Here is a 19,697-nt window from a genome sequence, read left to right as displayed (position 1 = left end):
ATGTAGCTTTGTTAAATTCAGACATCGTTAATATCTTCAGTGTGTATGTTGATTTAAGAAAATGTATTTTCTTCATACCAAGATACCGTATTTCGTTTTATGTGTTTTGGTTCTCAGGTTGTGGTTCATCAAGTTATGCTGTCTTCATGTTTCCAGAATTCGGAAGTTTCTGGATCATCCTTAAATATGGGGGGGGAGGGGGGGGATGTGTGTGTGTGTGTGTGGTGTGTTTCATTACCTTTCTAATATATGTTTTCACTTTTCCATAAATGAATCCTGGTTTTGCTACAGGATATTACAACCTAAGCCCTTATAAGTACCAAAGTAATATTCTAGCTCTTCCCACATGTCTTCTAGCTTTTCAGGTAGACAGCTGAGGGTGTTTTTAATTGCTTTATACCTAATACCTAATTTATACAGGGAGTGAATAATCCCGAGTTTTATGCAGTTGACATTGTAGGGAGAAATAAAATCACCTAAAGTAGAATTTGGATAGAATGTTAAATTTCATTCTTCTAATACTCTGAGAGTTGCTCAAATGTTTTTATGATTACCAGTGATACTATGTATGGGTTTTGTCTGCAGAAACAGTGTACTTACTGTTGAGTCATAATATTGCTTCCTACAACACACGAGTCTCTTCTCTTGTTTCCCTGGCTGACATGCCATGCTTTTTCTGAGCAGAAGAATATGACAGCATTTTCCAAGTCTTCAAGACACTTTTGTGTTTTGTATACAACTATAATTGTAGGAGTTTGTGATAATGACCTGATGGTTGAACCTTCCTCTTCCACGTAAGCTGGGATGAGATACTTGAGATAAAGATCTTGTACAAGACGTGGTGTTTCCAGTACTTGTAAAGAAAACTTTGAAACTTGGAATTCTGTTAGTGGAAGAATGATTTTTCTAAGTTTGAAAATCTCTCTGCAGTGTGACAGGTGATGCCTAGAGACTGGCATAAAATATATTCCCCTCGTTCACTGCGTCCATTTGACAACACTTTATGGGAGATGACTTTTGCTTTTTATTCCTATAGTACAATGTTTACTTGTCTGGACATTGTACACAGGAAGGAAAGCAAAAAGTTGCAAAATAACAATTAAGCAGCAGGATTCAGGTATATACAAGCAATGGGAAATCACTGTACTTGAAGATTTAGCTACATTTCCGATTGTTCCGTTTTTCCTATTAGCAGACTGGACAGCATTTATACCTTTTTCCTTCTTATCTGTGGGCTTTTAGCATTATTGAAATTCTTGATGGAATACCAGTGATTACCCACATTTGGCAATGAGATAGAACCACTGTGTTGGAGATCATGCTGCTTAGAACGAACGAAAAAGCACCCTAAAATCAACTCCTCCATTCCACACAATTGGGTGGTTTCTGTCTGTTGATAAACTGCATGTGTATGCTATGTTCTGGAAAAAACACATTTTGGGGGGAAATTGTGCTGTTAAACTCTCTACTTTTCAAAATAGTAAGATAATATTCCTGTCTTCCACTTTTTAATGATCTTTTGTACAACCTTCTTTTAAACAAAACAAAAAGCCCTCTATTTTTTCTTAACTTGAGCCTCACACTTGAATCTCTCCTTGCAGGAGTTTAAAGTTATCTCTTTGGAGTTGCTTAGAGCTGTTCCTTATCTACCTCTTCCTCCCTCACAAAGAAGCAATGGTGTGTGCTTCTGTCCCATTTCCACCTGTCTGTAATTTATAACAGCAGTCTTTCTCATCTATTCACAGGACCTTCTCAGTGATCTCCTACCTCCCTACCCCCTAAATCTAATCCCTAGGAGGGGGCTTCCTGTTTACTCACATTAGTAGGAATTTGTCAGCTGTGTGGAGGCAGTTCTTGAGTGAAAAATTCAAATATCTCCCATCATTTCCAAGCTGACATTGAAAGGGGAGAATGCGGAAATTCCTTCTGGGAAGTTGTGTATACATTTTGTACAGGGCCAATCTTTCCTGCTCAGAAGAAGGATCTTTATGACCTTATATGCTTTGACCTTCAACCCCATGTGAAAGTATTTATTATTATTATTATTTATTGTTGTTGTTGTTATTCCCCCCCTTTGGAATATAGGAATATTTACTGCAGTTTCCAAAATCTGAAGTCCTTTTGACTGTCTTGAAGTTGAGAACTTGTTATTAACCTGTTCTGCAGTGTTTTTTTGCCTCTAATGAGCTGTTCTTGTATTTGAAGTTGATTAAAACTGTCCCACTTACCTCAAAGTGAGAAGATGTAGAACTTCTTGGTTTCTAGAAGCTGTAGTAAAAGTATGAAAAAAATTAATTCTTGGAGATTTGACAGTCTTCATTCACATCTGAGGCAGCCAAGGAGATTTGTGAGAACTCTTTCATGTTTGCTTTGTTTCCTTTCTAGAAAAATCTACATTTTCCATAGACAGTGGTGGTAAGACAGAGGTGATAAGTGGCTGGAAACACTTACTGTTACTTTGCAGTCCTGTTTTATCTTTTTTATGGCCCATGATATAAGCACAAACATACATTTTCTGTCATTTTATCTGTAATTTCACTTCGATGCCAGCTGTGATGTTTTGAAAGAATTGCTCCGCTTTAGAAAATAAAGAATTGTTACAGAGAAATCACTTGTGCTTGAGATCCATGTACATGAAATACTGAGATATTCATAGTAAATACTAAAAAAAATATGTATTTAGTATATATAAGGAAAATACTGAAGCACTTAGAGTGGAATACCAATTTTGCTATATCTCCCAGTCAGTTTTACATCAGGATATTTCTCATGCAGTCAGTGGCTTGGTATTGTATATATAAAATAAACAAGCTGGGCTTAATTGCAAGATCAGGTTCCTCTTTCTGAGTGTTTAAAGCGCTATGGGCACAGAGAGAAGAGAGGAGCAGTATTTATAGTTTATCACTTCATAATTCACTTCCGTTTTGTGAAAATAACTTGTATCTTCAGTTATATGCATGTCCAGTCTCTTATTTTATTCTTATTTAAGATCCAGGGATGGGTCTTCCTTCCTTAGAAAATATGCAGTTTTCCTCAGTAAAAGCATTTACTGTTTGGCCTGTTTCATTAGGGATATAAACTTAGTGTTAATTGAAAGCTTGTTTGTTTAATAGTCTGTTGTACTTAATGATTACTTGCAGCAGGCCTTTCAGATTTTAATATGTGTGGTTTATTAGTTATTGTAGGCAAGCTTACATCTCAAAAATGAATGTTTTAAGTGATCTGTAAGAAGGAGCTGGTGGTTTCAGGCTTAATTAATTCCTAGTTAAGACAGCCAAACTCTTCAATAACACAGAATACTTTAAATTCTTTAAAAATGCTTGCTAGGCTACTAAAGACTGCATTCTTGCCTTAAAATACAACAACTTTCCTCTTTTCTCTGTATTTCAACTCAGAAGGGAATATCTTAAGTTATTAATTGTTATTAGCATTTACTCTGTCTTGCTGACAAACACTTGCAGGCTCTGTTTGCATTTTTCCCCTAGATTCATCTAACACTAAACCAAAACCTCTTTTAAATCATCATGTAAGTAAATAGAGAATCAGAAGTATATAGAAAAGGGGGAAACTGAAGTTGTTGTAGACTTTGATTCTCTCAGTTCTTGACCATGTGGGAAATGTATGCCAACCATTTAATTATTGTAATTTCACAATGCTTAGAATTGCTTGGAAGTTGATTTATTTGAATTTGAAATGCAGCCTATTACCTTCTTTTGATGCTTACTAATTATTGCAAGATGTGGAGACTTCCTCTTGAGTTTAGGATTTGAGTGATAATAGCACGAGGTAATTTGTATGTTTGGTGTGTGTTAGTTTATTTACATCCTGGGGAAACCCAGGAGCAGACCAGAAGAGGTAGCTAGTTTGTACTTTTGTGCTGGAAAACACAGAATCTGAAATGCAGGGGGATGATCATTCACTGTGCGGTGAGATGTTGGTTTGGAAGTTGTAGGTTTGTCTTTGGGTGCATTTTAGGTCGTGAAATGATAAAAGGAAAAAACCCACCAACCTTTGTCAATGCTGCAGGTAAGTTCTGTATTTCTTACTACATTAGAAGAGAGCTCTCTTAAGCATATTTTGTTATTTAAATGTTCTACTCTCCTCTTAGCTCAGGAAAAAGCCCCCCTTGAACATGTTGTTCTTGTTTTCACAGGCTTCATCTTATAGTTCTGTCCTTCTCATTCCCTTTCATATGATGTAAGAGAAATAACAGCAGTTAGCGTCTCAGTTGAAGTGACGAGTAACTAACAGCTTTGTTCTACAGCTTGCAAATATTCCACTAGAGTGCTGAATCTGAGCCTTTTCTTCAGTTCAGTTGTGGAGTCTGCAGCACTGTGACTCACAGTGCTATTAAGCATCATTTCCCCTGCCAAGTTTTAACAGTAGTTTCCAAGAAGGTGGTGGACAAATGCCTTTTCTTCATATTCTGTTCAGCAGCAGTTCGTTCTTTTTGGAACTGCCAATAGTTTGCCAATCGGTAGGTTTCTGAATCTTCTCCTAGCTCTTGTTAATGAAAAGCACTTTCTTGGCAGGCATTATGTTGGAAAAGAAATACCCAAATTCTTTTGTCCAAATAATCTTTATAAGGAATGCAGTTGACCTTTGACCTTGCCCTGGTCTTTCCTGAATGCAGTCTCATGCTTGTATCTTTGCTTCACTTTCTCTCATGCTTCTTGTTTACTCCTGGTGTAACACAGTTTCATCGGCTCCACTTAGTGTTTCCACGTAAGTGTGTTCCTGAATTATTTGTTTCTCTCACTTAGTCAACTCTTAGGCGGAGGTTTTCCACATTGGTTTCTAACTTTATAACAAAGAACCTGGAATTCTGAGTTAGCAAACAAGGGCTGAAGGCAGTCTTAGTTACCTTCACATTTATTCTGCTGCAGCTCTAGTTGCTGCCACTGCTATTTTGAAAAAAATTCTACATCCAGGATACGTAGAACTTGGTTCTTAGGGTTTCATACTTTGGTTTTGTCCTAACTGTTCCCTGGAGTAAGCTTTCGAAATAGATGTTAAAATTGGTGATGCTGGCTTGTAATGCTTGTTCAGCTATGAGTTTCAAGTCCATTTTAGTTCACTTACTGATCAGCAACAGTAAAATATATGTGGGCATTTACTCCCCCAAAATGGCTATTTGCCCAGCAGGAACTGTGGTTCTAAAAGATATAACAAATGATCTGTGCTGCAAATTCTCACTACTTCTTTTTTTTTTTTCTGAGGAGGCGAAGAAAACAAGGACTAAGGGAAGGAGAGCTGGGCTGTTGTCCTTTATGGTTTGTCAATGGGACCAGATTTTTCTCCATCTGGTGCCGGACAGACACATTTTTATATAAAATAAAATAGCAAAATTTTGTCTAATAACTCTAATTTAAAAAGTCTGGAAATGATCCTTGATTTTTGAATCATTAAGGGTTGTTCTATTAAAATAGAAATCCCAGAAAGTTCTGGGAACTTGGAGTGTGGAACTTTGAATTAAAAGCATTTGAAGTGTTCCAGTGTTGAAATACTTGTATAAAGCTGTTGCGATACATTCAGCCTGGTTTAGGTTTGTGCTGCTGAAAGTACTTCCTTTCTCCACTTCTTGTCACATGTTTGTGCCTTCTCCCGCTGTGCTTGCCCATGCGATGAGCTTGTTCAGGAAGCTGGTGTGACTCCGCGTGGGCCCATGCTGCAGAATTGGTACCTTCCACAATGTCAGTTGACCTTGGGAGTGGTTAGATGTAGTAAAACATCAGTGAGTATATTCACATGGTCTTTCAAAGGCAAATGTGTTTTATCTTTTTTTGCCTGCACTTGAAATGAAATGACCTTGCCCATGCTCCGAGGCAGTTGCAAACTTCGTATTTGTGGTCCTCAGGCAATGAGCTGGAGGAAATGAATCCTTCCTATGAACCATGCTGGCCATTGCTGTCTAGCTTCTGGTTAACTTCAGTGATGTGTAGTTGCTGTGCTTGTACTTCACACAAAGATGGTCTCTATTGTTAGGGATGCATATTAAAATCGTGCCAGTTTTTGGGAAAAGGAGCAGTATTTGTAACTTGGAGGTACATCAGCAAGTTTTGTGTTTTCAGAATGAGGAAAAGCTGGTGTAAGCATAACACAAAGCAAATGAATGAATCTTTTTCCAGGGAACTTATTAATGTAGCTGGGTTCTTATGTATTCACAGAATCACAGGCTGATTTGGGAGGCTGAGCTGTTGGTGTGTTTTGTAGTGTGAGTAAACAGGTGTGTCTAGACTGAAATGCAAACAATGCTCACTGCCTCTGAGTGGTAGTTCACAGCTGTGGCTCCAGTTTTAATGTGGTAGACCTGTGCAAGAGTTTTGTCTGCTGAACTACAACTGAAGTTACTTGGGCAAGGCTCACTGAGGCTCAAATAAGGCTTTTGATGAAGGTACTAATCTATTTTAGAGAAAATTTGGCTGGAAAAGCAGCTGCTTAATAGCACAGAATGTGCTTTTTTGGCGGGTAAATTGGAGAAAAAGTTCTACTATGGTTCTCTGATTTTTTTTTTTTGTTAAGCGTGAAATACCAAGAGGAAGAGAGAACAAAGCTGCGTTCTATGTTACCAGTTCCACTGCAAGCATTACAGCTGTAGTAAGCACATCCCCTCACTAGATGGCAGAGAGATTCCCTCCTCCCCACCCCGCTACCTTCGAGATTCAGTTTTAAGACTACTCAAGAACAAAAACCTCTCCCTCAGAATATTATATTACTTTTTAGTGAAATTGTAATACAATAGAACTTGAAGGGTCAAAGAACAAACTGATCATTCAGAACCTACGTAACCCAAGAGTAATGATTATACAATGGGAGTCAAACATCTGTTTTGTACAATAGGAGGTAGAGCATTTGTGAGATACTTTAAACAGCACTTCTTTTAAAAATAGCAGTTTGAAAGCGCTCTTTTGCTTTGAAAAAGCCTCTTGCATATTAAGCTGTGTTAGCTTGACAGAATGTACAGCTGACATAAAGAATCCTCTTGAAGAAACTGGAATTCTAAATCCTACTGGTATTAAAGTTACCAACTCAAGTGTCTCTTTGGGAGCAGAGTGTTCTTTTTATTTATTAATTTAAACCAAAAATGTCTCAGACTTAGCCTTAGTAGAAGCCTGGCCTCACTGGTTGTGCTCAGCCTGCATTCTTGTAAGATGTTTTTTAAACTCAGTGTTTGTTTCTGGAATTAGGGGGTTTTTGTCATGTTATCAATACTGCTACTTTTGCACTACTTGAGCACTGTGTAAAAGATAACTGAGAAACATTGTTGATTTTAATGACTACATTGTTATTTCACATGCATGAAGTTCTTGTGGTTTATGTTTTGGGTTCAAGAGCATTCTACCGAAAATACTGTGTTTGTGAGGGTAAAAATATTAGGCAAAATCAGAGCAAAAAATTATTGGAATACAGAAATTGAAGTCGGTAAATAAGTACCCTAAATCCAGTTGCAAAGAACTGAAATATGCTGCTAGGTTACAAGTAAGAGATTGGACAGTCTTTAAAATCTGTGGGACATGTATAAATATGAAACGCTGATTGCACATTCTGTATATACTCTTCTGTAGATTTCCTGACTCATGCCAGGATTCTGATCCAGAGCTACGAACGGCGTCTGGCAATGAAGGCCTCACTTCATTTTTAAGTAGCTGGATGTCCCAAAAGATAGTTATTCCAAAACTGTATTGCATTCTCTTTTTTTCAGTTTTTAAGTATTGGCAGACTAGCCTGAAACTGCAAGATGAAAGCAAAAACTGAGAAGAAATGGATTGAAAAGTTTCATGACACATGCTGCAGCAAGGTTATCTATAGCCTGTGTCAGCACCAGTGTCGCAGCAGGGCCAGGGCAGTGATGATCCCCCTGTACAGGGTACTGGTGAGGCTGCACCTCAAATCCTGTGTTCAGTTCTGAGCCCCTCACTACAAGAGAGACATTGAGGTGCTGGAGCGGGGCCAGAGAAGGGCACCGGAGCTGGTGCAGGGCCTGGAGCACAAGTGTGATGAGGAACGGCTGAGGGACCTGGGGGGGTTTAGTCTGGAGAAGAGAAGGCTCAGGGGGACCATATTGCTCTCTACAAGTACCTGAAAGGAGGATGGAGCCAGGAGGGGGCTGGTCTCTGCTCCCAAGGAAAAATTGATAAGACGAGAAAACAGCCTCAAACTGCACCAAGGGAGGTTTAGACTGGATATTAGGGAAAATTTCTTCCCCAGAGGGTGCTCAGGCGTTGAATAGGCTGCCCAGGGCAGTGCTGGAGTCACCATCCCTGGAAGTGTTGAAAATTCATGTAGACGAGGCCCTCAGTGATGTGGTTTAGTGGTGGCCTTGGCAGTGCTGGGTTAAAGGTTGGACTTCACGATCTTAAAGGTCTTTTCCAGCCTGGTTGATTCTGTGATTCTAAGATAAGTGAACTAGCTTGGGTCCTGTAAAAAGAGTATGACTGTATCAGCATGGTGCTGTGCTTGAGCTAATAGGCCTTTCTAAGTAGCTATCCTAATGCAAGCTTTGCTTCTATCTCAGCTTAGTCTCGCATAGGCCAGCACTTGCAGACCGTGCAAACACTGGGCTCGGCTGCCTTTGGGCACCAGTGGCATATACTAGTGGCTTTGGTTAGAATCACTTTTTGAAGAATACTAACATCTTCCATTTCTGAGCTTTAAACAATATGTACAGTACAGGAATTGTAGGCATTGCTTTATTCTTGGGAGAATGCTGTTGTATCTATTTCCTTGTTTTTTGGTCAGTGGAATTTTTTGTCATTCTAGGAGAGCTGTGGCTGTTCAGCAGTTTGCATTTTTTTTCAGAGAAGCTACCTCATTAGGTTAAAATGCAATTCCACAGTACTTAGAAGAAGTCATGACTAAGAAGGAATGCCATGCATGGCGAGATTTATTTGGAACGGTCTTCCCCATAAATCCTCATCTGTGTGTGACAGAGCAGTCACTGAGACAGAACTGGGCACTTTCTAAATAAATGATAAATAAACTTTATGATACTAAAGTATTGGAGAATTGGAAGAAGTTTCATTTTGTGGTCTTGCTGCAGATTACTTGGGATTTATTTCTGTGATAGGAATCTCTTCAGCGAAGATCTTTTTGTTAGCCTGAAATAAATGTTTTCTTAGAAGAACAAGAACACGAGGCTGGTAAAATCTCTGTGTTGTATATCAGAAGTTATTGTATTCCATTTCAGAAGGGTTTGCTATTTCCATTAGAAACTTATTGCTGAATTGAACAGGGAACAAACTTCCGAGTTTCTCAGTTTAAATGCATTTGTGATTGTTTCATACCCATTTGTTCTTATGTGCATGTTCTCCTTTTGCTTATTAGCCACTCCTTTCCCCTTTTTTCTCTGCTGTATTTTATAGACCAGATTTCATTTTATTTAGTTTTTATTCTGTATGTATTTATTTTGATCTGCTATACTGAGAAGCCACACTTGCAGTCTGACTTTGAGGCTAGTTAGGGTAGATGAGAGGAATAATCTTTTTCTCTGCATGACCCAATGTCAATTTTTCATGAGTTCATGACATAGGTGACAGAAATCCAGCTGCTTAATCCAGTTGATCAGCATTTTACAAAACTCTGTAAAAATGCTTTCCCTCCCTAACCTTCTCAACCGTTCTGGAAGTGCTTGTCAATGCTCCTCAGGATTGTATTTTCTTTCATGATGACTCATCCTTCTGTGATTCAGTAGGTTCTTCTACTTTTGAATCTCCAACTAATGGATTCTCTGCTTATGGGAGAACTTTTTATGCCATAATTGTAAAAGCTTGCAAGTTTTACCATGGAATTTCAAGCTATTAATCATACTACTTCTCACATACAGTTCTTCCCATGTGACATGCTGATCTACAGTGACAGAGGTGCCTCTGCACTTTGTGTTGTCATTGTTTTACCAACTTGTTAATTGCAATACTACATTGTTGCTTTCAAGATAGAGATCTCTCAAAACTTAACTAAAAACTAACTTTTTTCCCCTCTTTTACCTCCAGATTTTGTCTTCCTAACATACAGTTCTTTTGTAACCTTGCACCACCATAATTTTTGGAAGTAGTTTATTACAGCATTTATTTTAATGGCTTCCACTTGCATGTTGAGTAGTATGGTTGAGAGGTTTGCAGTGGCTGAGCATCAGGGAAATACAAGGCTACTTGCTTTTAAAAGGGTTCTTAGGATCTGTCCTACTGTGAGTAGCAAGTTCTGTGGATAATATTGTATACCCATTGACAGGTTGTTTTTCATCTTCAGGACTGATGGCAAAGGAGTAAACCAACATGGCAGCTATGGTCCCGCCTGTGAAGCTGAAATGGCTTGAACATCTAAACAGCTCCTGGATCACAGAAGACAGTGAATCTATTGCAACAAGGGAGGGAGTTTCTATCTTGTACGCTAAGTTAGTCAGCAATAAAGAAGTAGTGCCATTGCCCCAGCAGGTTCTGTGCCTCAAAGGACCTCAGTTACCAGATTTTGAGCGGGAATCACTATCTAGTGATGAACAGGACCACTACTTGGATGCCCTTCTTAGCAGCCAGCTGGCACTGGCGAAGATGGTATGCTCAGACTCTCCATTTGCTGGAGCACTTCGAAAACGTCTTCTTGTGTTACAGCGTGTCTTCTATGCACTTTCTAATAAATATCATGATAAGGGTAAGGTGAAACAACAGCAGCATTCACCAGAAAGCAGTTCTGGATCCACAGATGTGCATTCTGTCAGTGAGCGTCCAAGGTCAAGTACAGATGCACTCATAGAAATGGGGGTTCGGACTGGATTAAGCTTGTTATTTGCACTGCTAAGACAAAGTTGGATGATGCCGGCGTCAGGACCTGGCCTCAGTCTTTGCAACGATGTTATCCACACTGCAATAGAAGTTGTAAGCTCTTTGCCACCTTTATCTTTAGCAAATGAAAGCAAGATTCCACCAATGGGGTTGGACTGTTTATCACAAGTAACAACATTTCTTAAAGGAGTAACAATTCCAAACTCTGGGGCAGACACTTTAGGTCGTAGATTAGCTTCTGAATTGCTTCTTGGTTTGGCTGCCCAACGAGGTGCCTTGCGATACCTTCTTGAATGGATAGAAATGGCTTTAGGTGCTTCAGCTGTAGTGAACACCATGGAGAAAACAAAGTTGCTGCAAAGTCCAGAAGGGATGATCAGCTTTGACTGCTTTATGAGCATATTAACACCGATGCGACGATCTTTGGTGGGTATACCAGCTTTGATTCTTTTTCTACGTTGCAAATTTAGTTGCATTCTTAAGTTTAAATAGTTTCTCAGCACTGAATGCCAGTTTGCTGAACAGTTTGCTTAAAATGTTAAAAAAGGGGTTTCCTTTGAGAAATGTTTGCTTCCAGTATTTCCTGGGTTACTCACTGTCTCTTTCTCTCCTTCCCTGCCCACCCATTTCCTTGTAGGTAAAGGTGAAACAGCAAAGCAATCACTGTGTTGTCATTTCTGGTGTTATGCTTTAACTTCAGGCAAAGAATCAAGGATGTACTTGATCCACTTGCACTTTATGTTTAAGTTCATAGCAAAAAAGTTAGGAAGTATGGAATCATTTTAAGGGTTGCTTTGCTGCATTTGCTTAGAAATCCAAGTTTTGTAGTCTGCCTTGTTTCCTGGTCAGAGCTACTTCTCTTGGACGTTCTTGCTCTCCAGTTAGCCTGGACCTCTCCTTTGCATCTTTGGGTGCTCAGTAAGATTTGAAATGTTCAGTGGTTTTGCTATTGCTCAGAAATGAATGCAATCAGAAAACGAGCTGAATTGTTTGGAAGTATGGCACGCTGCTTTGTATGTTGAGTGCTTACTTCTAGTCCTGGATGAATATTCTTTTTAAAGCTATGAAGTTACTTCACAATATGCAGTCAGAAGCTGTGGCAAGCTTCTGCCTCATATCCTCAGATTGAAAGAAAGACAGACTTTTCCCCTGAAGTAGTCATTCTTTTCTCTCAGGCTTGTAATGCTTGCTAATAAACAAAAATTTAAAAACCTAAAAGATATAAAGAATGGGGACCATGAGAAGAGCATGACAGTGACAGGATCTGAATCGGATTGAAAGTCATGATGGGCACTTTTATTTGGTTTTGGTTCTGGAGTAGGTATAAATTTAGACACTAAAATGTGGAAATTATGTAAACACAAAAATGATGATTAGTAATTTTTCTATAATAGTATCTTTAAATACAAATGATGTGCATTGCAGAGCAAATGTTTAGGAGAAATTAAACTTGGGTATTTTCACAGAAATGACTAAATAAGAATGTTTAACTAGCACTTCTCACATTTTTGTTATCCCAAAGTATATGCAGATATCACAACTCAAGGGAGAAAGGTAGTGTACTTATGCTTATAGAAAAAGCTTTTAATTTTGCATAGCTATAAGAACAAATCTCTAAAGTATTTTGTACAGGTGCACTGTTGCTGCATCCAAGTATTTTTCTCATAATAACAACATTTAAAAATTGTAGGGATCATCTGCTGATCGAAGTCAATGGAGAGAGCCAACTAGGACATCTGATGGTTTATGTTCTCTTTACGAGGCCGCGCTGTGTTTGTTTGAAGAGGTAATGTCTTGAAGTGAACCCTGACTTGAGGTAACTGTAGTTTCCTTCCCTCTCACACCTCTGATTGGTGTGTGCATGTGGGTATGGTCCAGTCTCTGCTGAATTATTCTGGAGTAGAAGGGAAGGGCAAAAAAAGGTGAACAACTAAGATGTAGAGAAACAAAGTAGCTTGGGCAGGCTAATGATATGGTGATGGATGATTTGCTTTTTAGGCGAAGAATCACTGAGTAGAAATTAAAGTTGCTGTAAACATGTGACTATATGGAAAGAAATGAAAATGCTACTATGTAATAAATCTCTTCTTTTAATAGGTTTGTCGAATGGCGTCAGACTATTCAAGGACATGTGCCAGCCCTGACAGCATTCAAACAGGGGATGCTCCCATTGTATCTGAGACCTGTGAAGTGTATGTTTGGGGTAGCAACAGCAGTCATCAACTGGTAGAAGGAACTCAAGAGAAAATACTTCAGCCCAAGCTTGCTCCAAGTTTTTCTGATGCACAGACAGTGAGTGACACCTATAGTGGTATATTATGTAACATTTAACAGCTTCATAGTCGTAGCATAAAATTGGAAACTAGTACTTTATTTCTGAGTGTCAAGTTGTAATGAAGGTATGATGCTCGGAACTAATCACACAAATTATTTTATTGAAAGAATCTCATTACTTTTATTGATGCCTGGAAAAACCACTCCATTTTGTTTTTATTGGCACACAGAGATCAATATCATATAAAAAGAACAATTGAATTATCTAACTTGCTATGAAATGCATTTGCAGAGACAAATTTGTTTTTGTGGGTTGGTTGTTTTTTCTGGCTAACTGCTGGCACAGCAACCTTAATTAGCTTTCTGAAAATCCAAATGCAGGGTGCTCTTATTGCTCTCAGTCACACATTCTGCAGTTGCAACTGAGCGCTTCTAGTGATGCGTGGTACGAAATGTCATAGTTTGCTTTTCTGTTGCTGTCCTGGCTTTGCAGTGTTGACTTAAGTAAAAGCATTTTTTTGGCCACTAGACAATTGAGGTGCATATTCTGAAACTGTTTCTATTGATATCACTGGTCTATTTTATATGGAAATGGACTGCAGGACGAGGCGTCATAAGCATGTTTATGCATTCAGAAAACTTTGTTAACACAAACCTCTAATAAACGAGAGTGGAATGAGTGATCTCGATGGGTTACACTTTAAATAGTACTGCATGCACCCGTGCCGTGAATTTATGTCATTTCCCATGGAGATAAAGAATTTTTCCTTTAACCTTCATCAGCAATCTCTGTAAGATTTGCCTGTGTGAAGAAGGTAATTCCCAGTAAATAGGGCTGTCACCGTGCAGTCTAATGCCTGCTTCGGGCCAGTTTATGATGTGGGTATGCAGTGTCTTTATGCTTCAGATTTGAACCTGCTTTGCACTTACAGTGTGTTAAGAGCCCTGTAGCAGGTTATTGCAGGGTTAGTTGACTTGCTGTTAGGTCATTCTCCAGCTCTGCACTCACTTTCCAGTAGAGGCAGTTCTTACCTTCGGAAAAACTTTTGGTTTTATTTCTTGGTGTTCATGTAATTAAAATGCATAGTCTCAAAACAGCAGTGGGTTTAGGTTCTGTTACCACCTGGACCTGGTTAAAATTAAGCAAAACCTGCAGTGCTTTAGCAAGCTGTCACTTTGGTTTTTTAGTCTTAAGAAGTTAAGGAATCTTAAAAGATTATCTCCATCCGTGAGACTTGGAGGTCTGAAGGCAGCCTGAGTTCATAGTCTTTAGAAGAGATACAAATAAAACAGATTCTTTTCCTGAGGAAAAGGATGTAAATAGTGATTAGATTTACTCATATTTTTCAAGAGTTTGAATTTTACTTCTTGCTGAGGCCAAAATTTGCCTTAATTTTTACTTTGTTATATGAAAGAGTTATGTAAAGCAACCTGTCATTCTGTTCAAAAATACAGACTTCTGGACCCATATGAGAATTCTACATTTATCTAATCTTCCTCTTTTACTTTAACCTTTTTGTTTATAGATTGAAGCTGGACAATATTGTACCTTTGTTATTTCTACGGATGGTTCTGTTAGAGCCTGTGGTAAAGGCAGCTACGGGAGACTGGGACTGGGTGACTCCAATAATCAGTCCACATTGAAAAAATTGACCTTCGAACCTCATAGGTCTATTAAAAAAGTGTCATCTTCCAAAGGATCTGATGGTCACACTTTAGCATTTACCACAGAAGGGGAAGTCTTCAGCTGGGGTGATGGTGACTATGGAAAACTGGGACATGGAAATAGTTCAACTCAGAAATATCCGAAACTTATTCAGGGTCCTCTGCAAGGAAAGGTATGTTTTACATAGTAGAGTACCTGGTTTTGTTATGTTCATTGCGATGTTGTGTCAAAATTGAAATATATAAAATCTTAAGTAAAAGTTCTGTGGTTTTTCTAACTTCTCTTTGAAGCTGGGTCTGCTTTCAGCAAAGCACTAAAACTCACGGTTGCCTTTAGGCATGTGGTTTGGACAACGGCATTGTCACTAAACCTTCTCATAGTCTTAAGAGTAAAATTGGCTCATGTGCTTTTGCTGAACTGCAGTGGCATGCCACGAGGCTGCTTTTGTTAGCTTCAGGACTTTTCATATTCGACTTTATAGTGTCTTCATTTAAGAAGTGGCTTTGCATTATCCTACAAGGCCTTCTCTTCCCTATCTGTCTGGTTTGGCCAGTGTTCTAAACATCCGCTGATGCTTCTTTTTGCTGCTGTAAGATTAGGATATCGTTACGTTAAATTTGTTTGATAAATTAATCATGACCAGTTTTATATATAACCTGGTTTCTTTGTGTACTGATTTCACTTGGCAAATACTAAATAGAAAAGATTGCAAAAATTAATTTGCTCCACACAAGCAAACAAGTGGATTTTACATAGCCTGCTTTCGAAACTCGACTTCCGTAAGCATTCAGACTTGCCCTTCAATTTCTATCAAAACTTGCTTTTCCTTTTTGGATGTCATGTAGGTTGTTGTGTGCGTGTCAGCTGGGTACAGGCATAGCGCTGCTGTTACAGAAGATGGAGAGCTGTATACGTGGGGAGAAGGAGACTTTGGAAGATTAGGTAATTTTAAAGTTTCATGAGATGCTTTTGAAAGAATTCCTGCGTTTGGTAATGACAGTACACATGTATTTGCCTTGTTCTTTTATTGTCCCCTCTAAATGCACATATGTGCACAGGTGTGTGCATATAGGTGACTGTATTAAAACTAGTGCAGATACTCTTAAAATACTTTAATGCAGTTAACATTACAAAGATTCTGGTTGGTTAATTTTTTATTTTTGGCAAAAGTTGCCTTCATTCATAAGCCTATATGTGATTGCCACTACCACCTGAAGGTAAAGAGCAGGCATCTTAAATGAACTGGCATTCTAGATAAACATGATCTAGTGATGGTAGGATGGTTCTTGGAACAGTGATGAATAACTGGCTAATAATATCAAGGATCTTGATAATAATAGCAAGGATCTGATTCTAATGTGATATTAATAAGGATGCTTGACATTAAGATTGCCAGAAAGTCTTAATGTCCTTTCAATATGTCTAAAAAGTTAAATTTAACTATAACAAAACACAGTATTTCTGTTGGCTTAAAGTTCACTTGTCTATTTCATCATCTTTGCTGTACAGCTGGTGTGCCCAGTACAAACTCACCCTTCCCCAAAAGGTTCAGTTGAACCAAGATTTTGCATAGAAAATTATTTCAAGTTGAACTGTAGTTCCTTCCTGCTGTCAGATCCTTTCTGCTGTCTTTGCTTTGAATGTCATGATTGCCAAGTAGAGGGAGGGGTAAAAGCAGGTCATGGACAGGGGCAGAAGATGTGGATAGTTTTCTACAAGTTAAACTATCAGTTTTTCAAGGTAATCAATAGAAAGAAGTGCTGAGCCTTTCTCTGCTGTTAAGAACAGAACACTGGCTTAGAAGTTTAACCTGCAATTTGGAGGGGAATTGTGGAAACGTTCTCATTGAGTTTTATGTTAATGTGGGGCTTTCATGTGCTTTGGGGAGTTTGGAGTTTGCAGTGCTGAGTTCCAGCGCACTGCTAAAAAGTAGCATTTAATTAGGTTAAAGTTGTTTGTTCACATTTAATCTGTTATGAATACTGTGTAGTAATTATTTTCCCTGTGTTCCCCGATTTTTCTTCTGTATCTGCAGAATTCCTACAGTTTATTACACATGTAACTCATGTTTATTATGAAGTAGATGATACTGTAATGCATCGGGCTTCTACAGAAGGGACCAGTTAGAATTGCGACTAACTAGTTTGCTGGGTTTATTTGTCTGTGCATGTATTGACTGTAGTAAGAGTGTGTCCCACGCTGTTCAGTCCACCTCCTGCCCAGTATTAGGAAGTATAGCTGCCTCATCAGCTAGTATTAAAGGCAATTTTAGTAGTAATTCTTTTTATTTCTTTTAAACGAGGCAGAAAATAGTTCTATGGTTTTAGTGGCAGTAAGGTATGAACAAGTGTTCCGGAGTATGTCTTATAATAATTAAATGTTTGTTAAACTTACTACATATGTCTTCCAAACCTTACTACAGATCTTTGCAGAAAGTGGACAGAAGTTATTATTTGTGATTATAATAACGTATGTGGGTTTTGCAAAATCTTACTGAACTTAAATCTTCACAGAAAAGAAAATACCTTTTTCTTTTCTCCTTAGGTCATGGTGACAGCAACAGCCGCAACATTCCGACTTTAGTAAAAGATATTAGCAATGTAGGAGAGGTTTCCTGTGGCAGTTCACACACAATAGCGCTCTCGAAAGATGGGAGAACAGTATGGTCGTTTGGAGGAGGAGACAATGGTAGGTAAAACTAACATTTTGGTAGTAATTTTTGTCTTATTCCATCTACCTCATCGCCTTGGTACTCCTTGCAGTTTGTTTTTGGCTTTTTTGGTCATTTGTTAGCTGTTCAAGAAAAGGTAAAAGCAAAGTAAAATCTAAATACAGTATTTGAAATTTATCTGCAAGTTTGTAGACTCAGAAAAGGATTATCAGGAGGAAGAGGGTTTTCACAGAGCAGAAAGCTCAATGAATGCATAAACAATTCTGGGAGAAGTGCTTTTGTTTTCAAATCAACTCACTCATTTGATACGGCAGGAACTTTATGTACTAGAAACTCTTGCATTTAAACTGCCTCTGGAAGAAACATCTCCCATCACAGAAGTGAAGGGCTTCTAACCTTCATTGGCTGTAGCTGCTTTGTCAAACACAGACTCATTAATTTTCTATTATTACTTCATAGAGCTAAATTTGGGATGCTGCTAGAGGAAAAATTACAACTCAGATTAAAATTGCTGTATTACTGCTCCCTAGTCTAGCGTAAGAAGAGAGGAAAATGCAGACTAGAGAAATCTCATCATCAAGTTGATGGTTAGTAAAATTGGGTAGGAATTTGAATTTCCTTCGAAAGCTAGCACTGACATGCACATATCAAATTGTTCCCATTTCTCTGTCCCCTCTTTCTGTAATTTCAGTTGAAAAATGATATTTTCGCAGCACAGGCATCTTAACCTTTACAGAGTACTGGAGTTTGCTTTTCTGTTTCAGTAAAATTCAATCAGTTTGGCTTTTGGATATTAATAATGTGCTACTAAAATACTGTTATAGGAAAGCTAAACTAGCAAGAATCAAAGCATAACCTTTGTAGGAATTATTGGTCTTTGTAACAGATTTCACATTCGATTTTGGGTTTTCTCCTTCCTTTCGAGGCTTGTTTTTCTGTCCATATGCTGACATGGTCTAGTGGCAGTCCTTCTTTTTCAGGTGATTGATTGAAAATAGCTAAGTTGTGGAGGTGAATAGCTGTTTTCAAGAGAAACTGAAAGGAGGCATAAGGGAATAAAAATATTAATGGTTACACGAATGCACACAGCTATTGGGAAAAAATCCAGAAAAGTTGGGGTTTTTTTCAAGCCACTTTACAAATTAATCTTTTTTTGCCAAATATTAAAAGATTTAGTGCTTTGGAAGGCTTTAGTAATTAAACAGCAGGCAATGAATGTTGTAGAGATATGGAAGTAATACTTCAAACTTTAAATAACTATAATAAATATAAATTTCATTAAGTCTGTAATTCCTGCAATTAAAATGTATGAGGTTTTATAAAAACTATAATATGTTTTGATTTTAAAATACATTCGGATGGTTTTGGAAATCCAAAAAGAATCTTTTTGGGTACCTCTAATTGTCATAGTTTATGTACTGAAAATACCTTCCACTTGTGTTTCCTCCTTTTTGTAGGCAAACTTGGTCATGGTGACACGAATAGAGTATATAAACCTAAAGTGATAGAAGCCTTGCAAGGAATGTTTATTCGAAAAGTTTGTGCTGGGAGCCAGTCATCACTTGCCTTGACATCAACAGGGCAGGTAGGCAAACCCGAGTTTTCACTCCAGTGATGAGAGCTGCTGAAGATGGTGTGGGTTTGTTATTTTGAATGTCGAGAAAATATCCAGCTAGTACTTAAATTATCAGTCAAGTTCTGGTTTAGAGATTGACTGAAGTGCTGAGATCCCAGCATGCTGGAGTAGTTCAAAATGTGCTGGAGTATGTAAAAGTACCCTTCTCAAGAGTCTTGCTTAGTCACAGAAAATGAATTATTTTTAGGTTAATAAATGTAACCAGTGCAAAATCAAATTGAATTCAGGAAGCAAAGTGGGTTCTAGAAGTAAAGAGCAGTGAAATGCTTGTAAATTTTAAGGCATTAACCAAATAAGTGGTTAAGTGATTTAAATAAGTGGTTAAGTTTGGTTTTTTTAAAATGTGTGCATATTTCGGAATACAGGTGTTAACTCAAAGTTCTGTTTCAAATCTGAAATATCTCTAGAGAGCTTGGAGATAAATGTTTAGGTGGTAGATGAGGGCCCTTACTGGCATGATATGTATACATGCAATACAACAAGCATTTCTGTACAGGTAGCTCACTGACTCCCCACCCTCCCTCCCCTGTGATTCAAAGGCAGTGGGGTTTTAAAGTATGGACTAGGAATGTTGGCATTTACTGTAGCAGTTTCTTTTCTTTCGACAGCTTCCCCACTGATGTGCTCTCTGGCCAGTGATCTGTTTGGTTGGGGGGAAGAAATGGGGATTATATG

At 38.3% G+C, this 19,697-nt stretch overlaps 1 protein-coding gene across 11 annotated transcripts in view; it reads left to right on the top strand.

Annotated features, from left to right (window-relative positions):
* The window catches only part of HERC1 (HECT and RLD domain containing E3 ubiquitin protein ligase family member 1), a 96,528-nt gene that overhangs the window by 9,119 nt on the left and 67,712 nt on the right, over positions 1 to 19,697 (top strand). For 9 of the 11 annotated variants that reach the window (XR_003993084.1, XM_030497026.1, XM_030497032.1 and 6 more), the window contains exons 2-8: positions 10,246 to 11,201; positions 12,466 to 12,561; positions 12,873 to 13,067; positions 14,576 to 14,887; positions 15,561 to 15,657; positions 17,260 to 17,403; positions 18,844 to 18,971. Coding sequence is in view for 10 of the 11 variants with exons in the window: in XM_030497026.1 (XP_030352886.1) it covers positions 10,272 to 11,201; positions 12,466 to 12,561; positions 12,873 to 13,067; positions 14,576 to 14,887; positions 15,561 to 15,657; positions 17,260 to 17,403; positions 18,844 to 18,971 (1,902 nt within the window). In the remaining variant the exon portion in view is untranslated. Of the gene's footprint in view, positions 1 to 980; positions 1,678 to 10,245; positions 11,202 to 12,465; positions 12,562 to 12,872; positions 13,068 to 14,575; positions 14,888 to 15,560; positions 15,658 to 17,259; positions 17,404 to 18,843; positions 18,972 to 19,697 lie in introns of those variants that run through there. The other 2 variants (XM_030497025.1, XM_030497024.1) reach the window with 2 other exon arrangements.

The sequence above is a fragment of the Strigops habroptila genome, chromosome 9 (assembly GCF_004027225.2).
Source record: "Strigops habroptila isolate Jane chromosome 9, bStrHab1.2.pri, whole genome shotgun sequence".
NCBI lineage: Eukaryota > Metazoa > Chordata > Aves > Psittaciformes > Psittacidae > Strigops > Strigops habroptila.
This window is presented reverse-complemented; position numbering and strand designations above follow the sequence as displayed.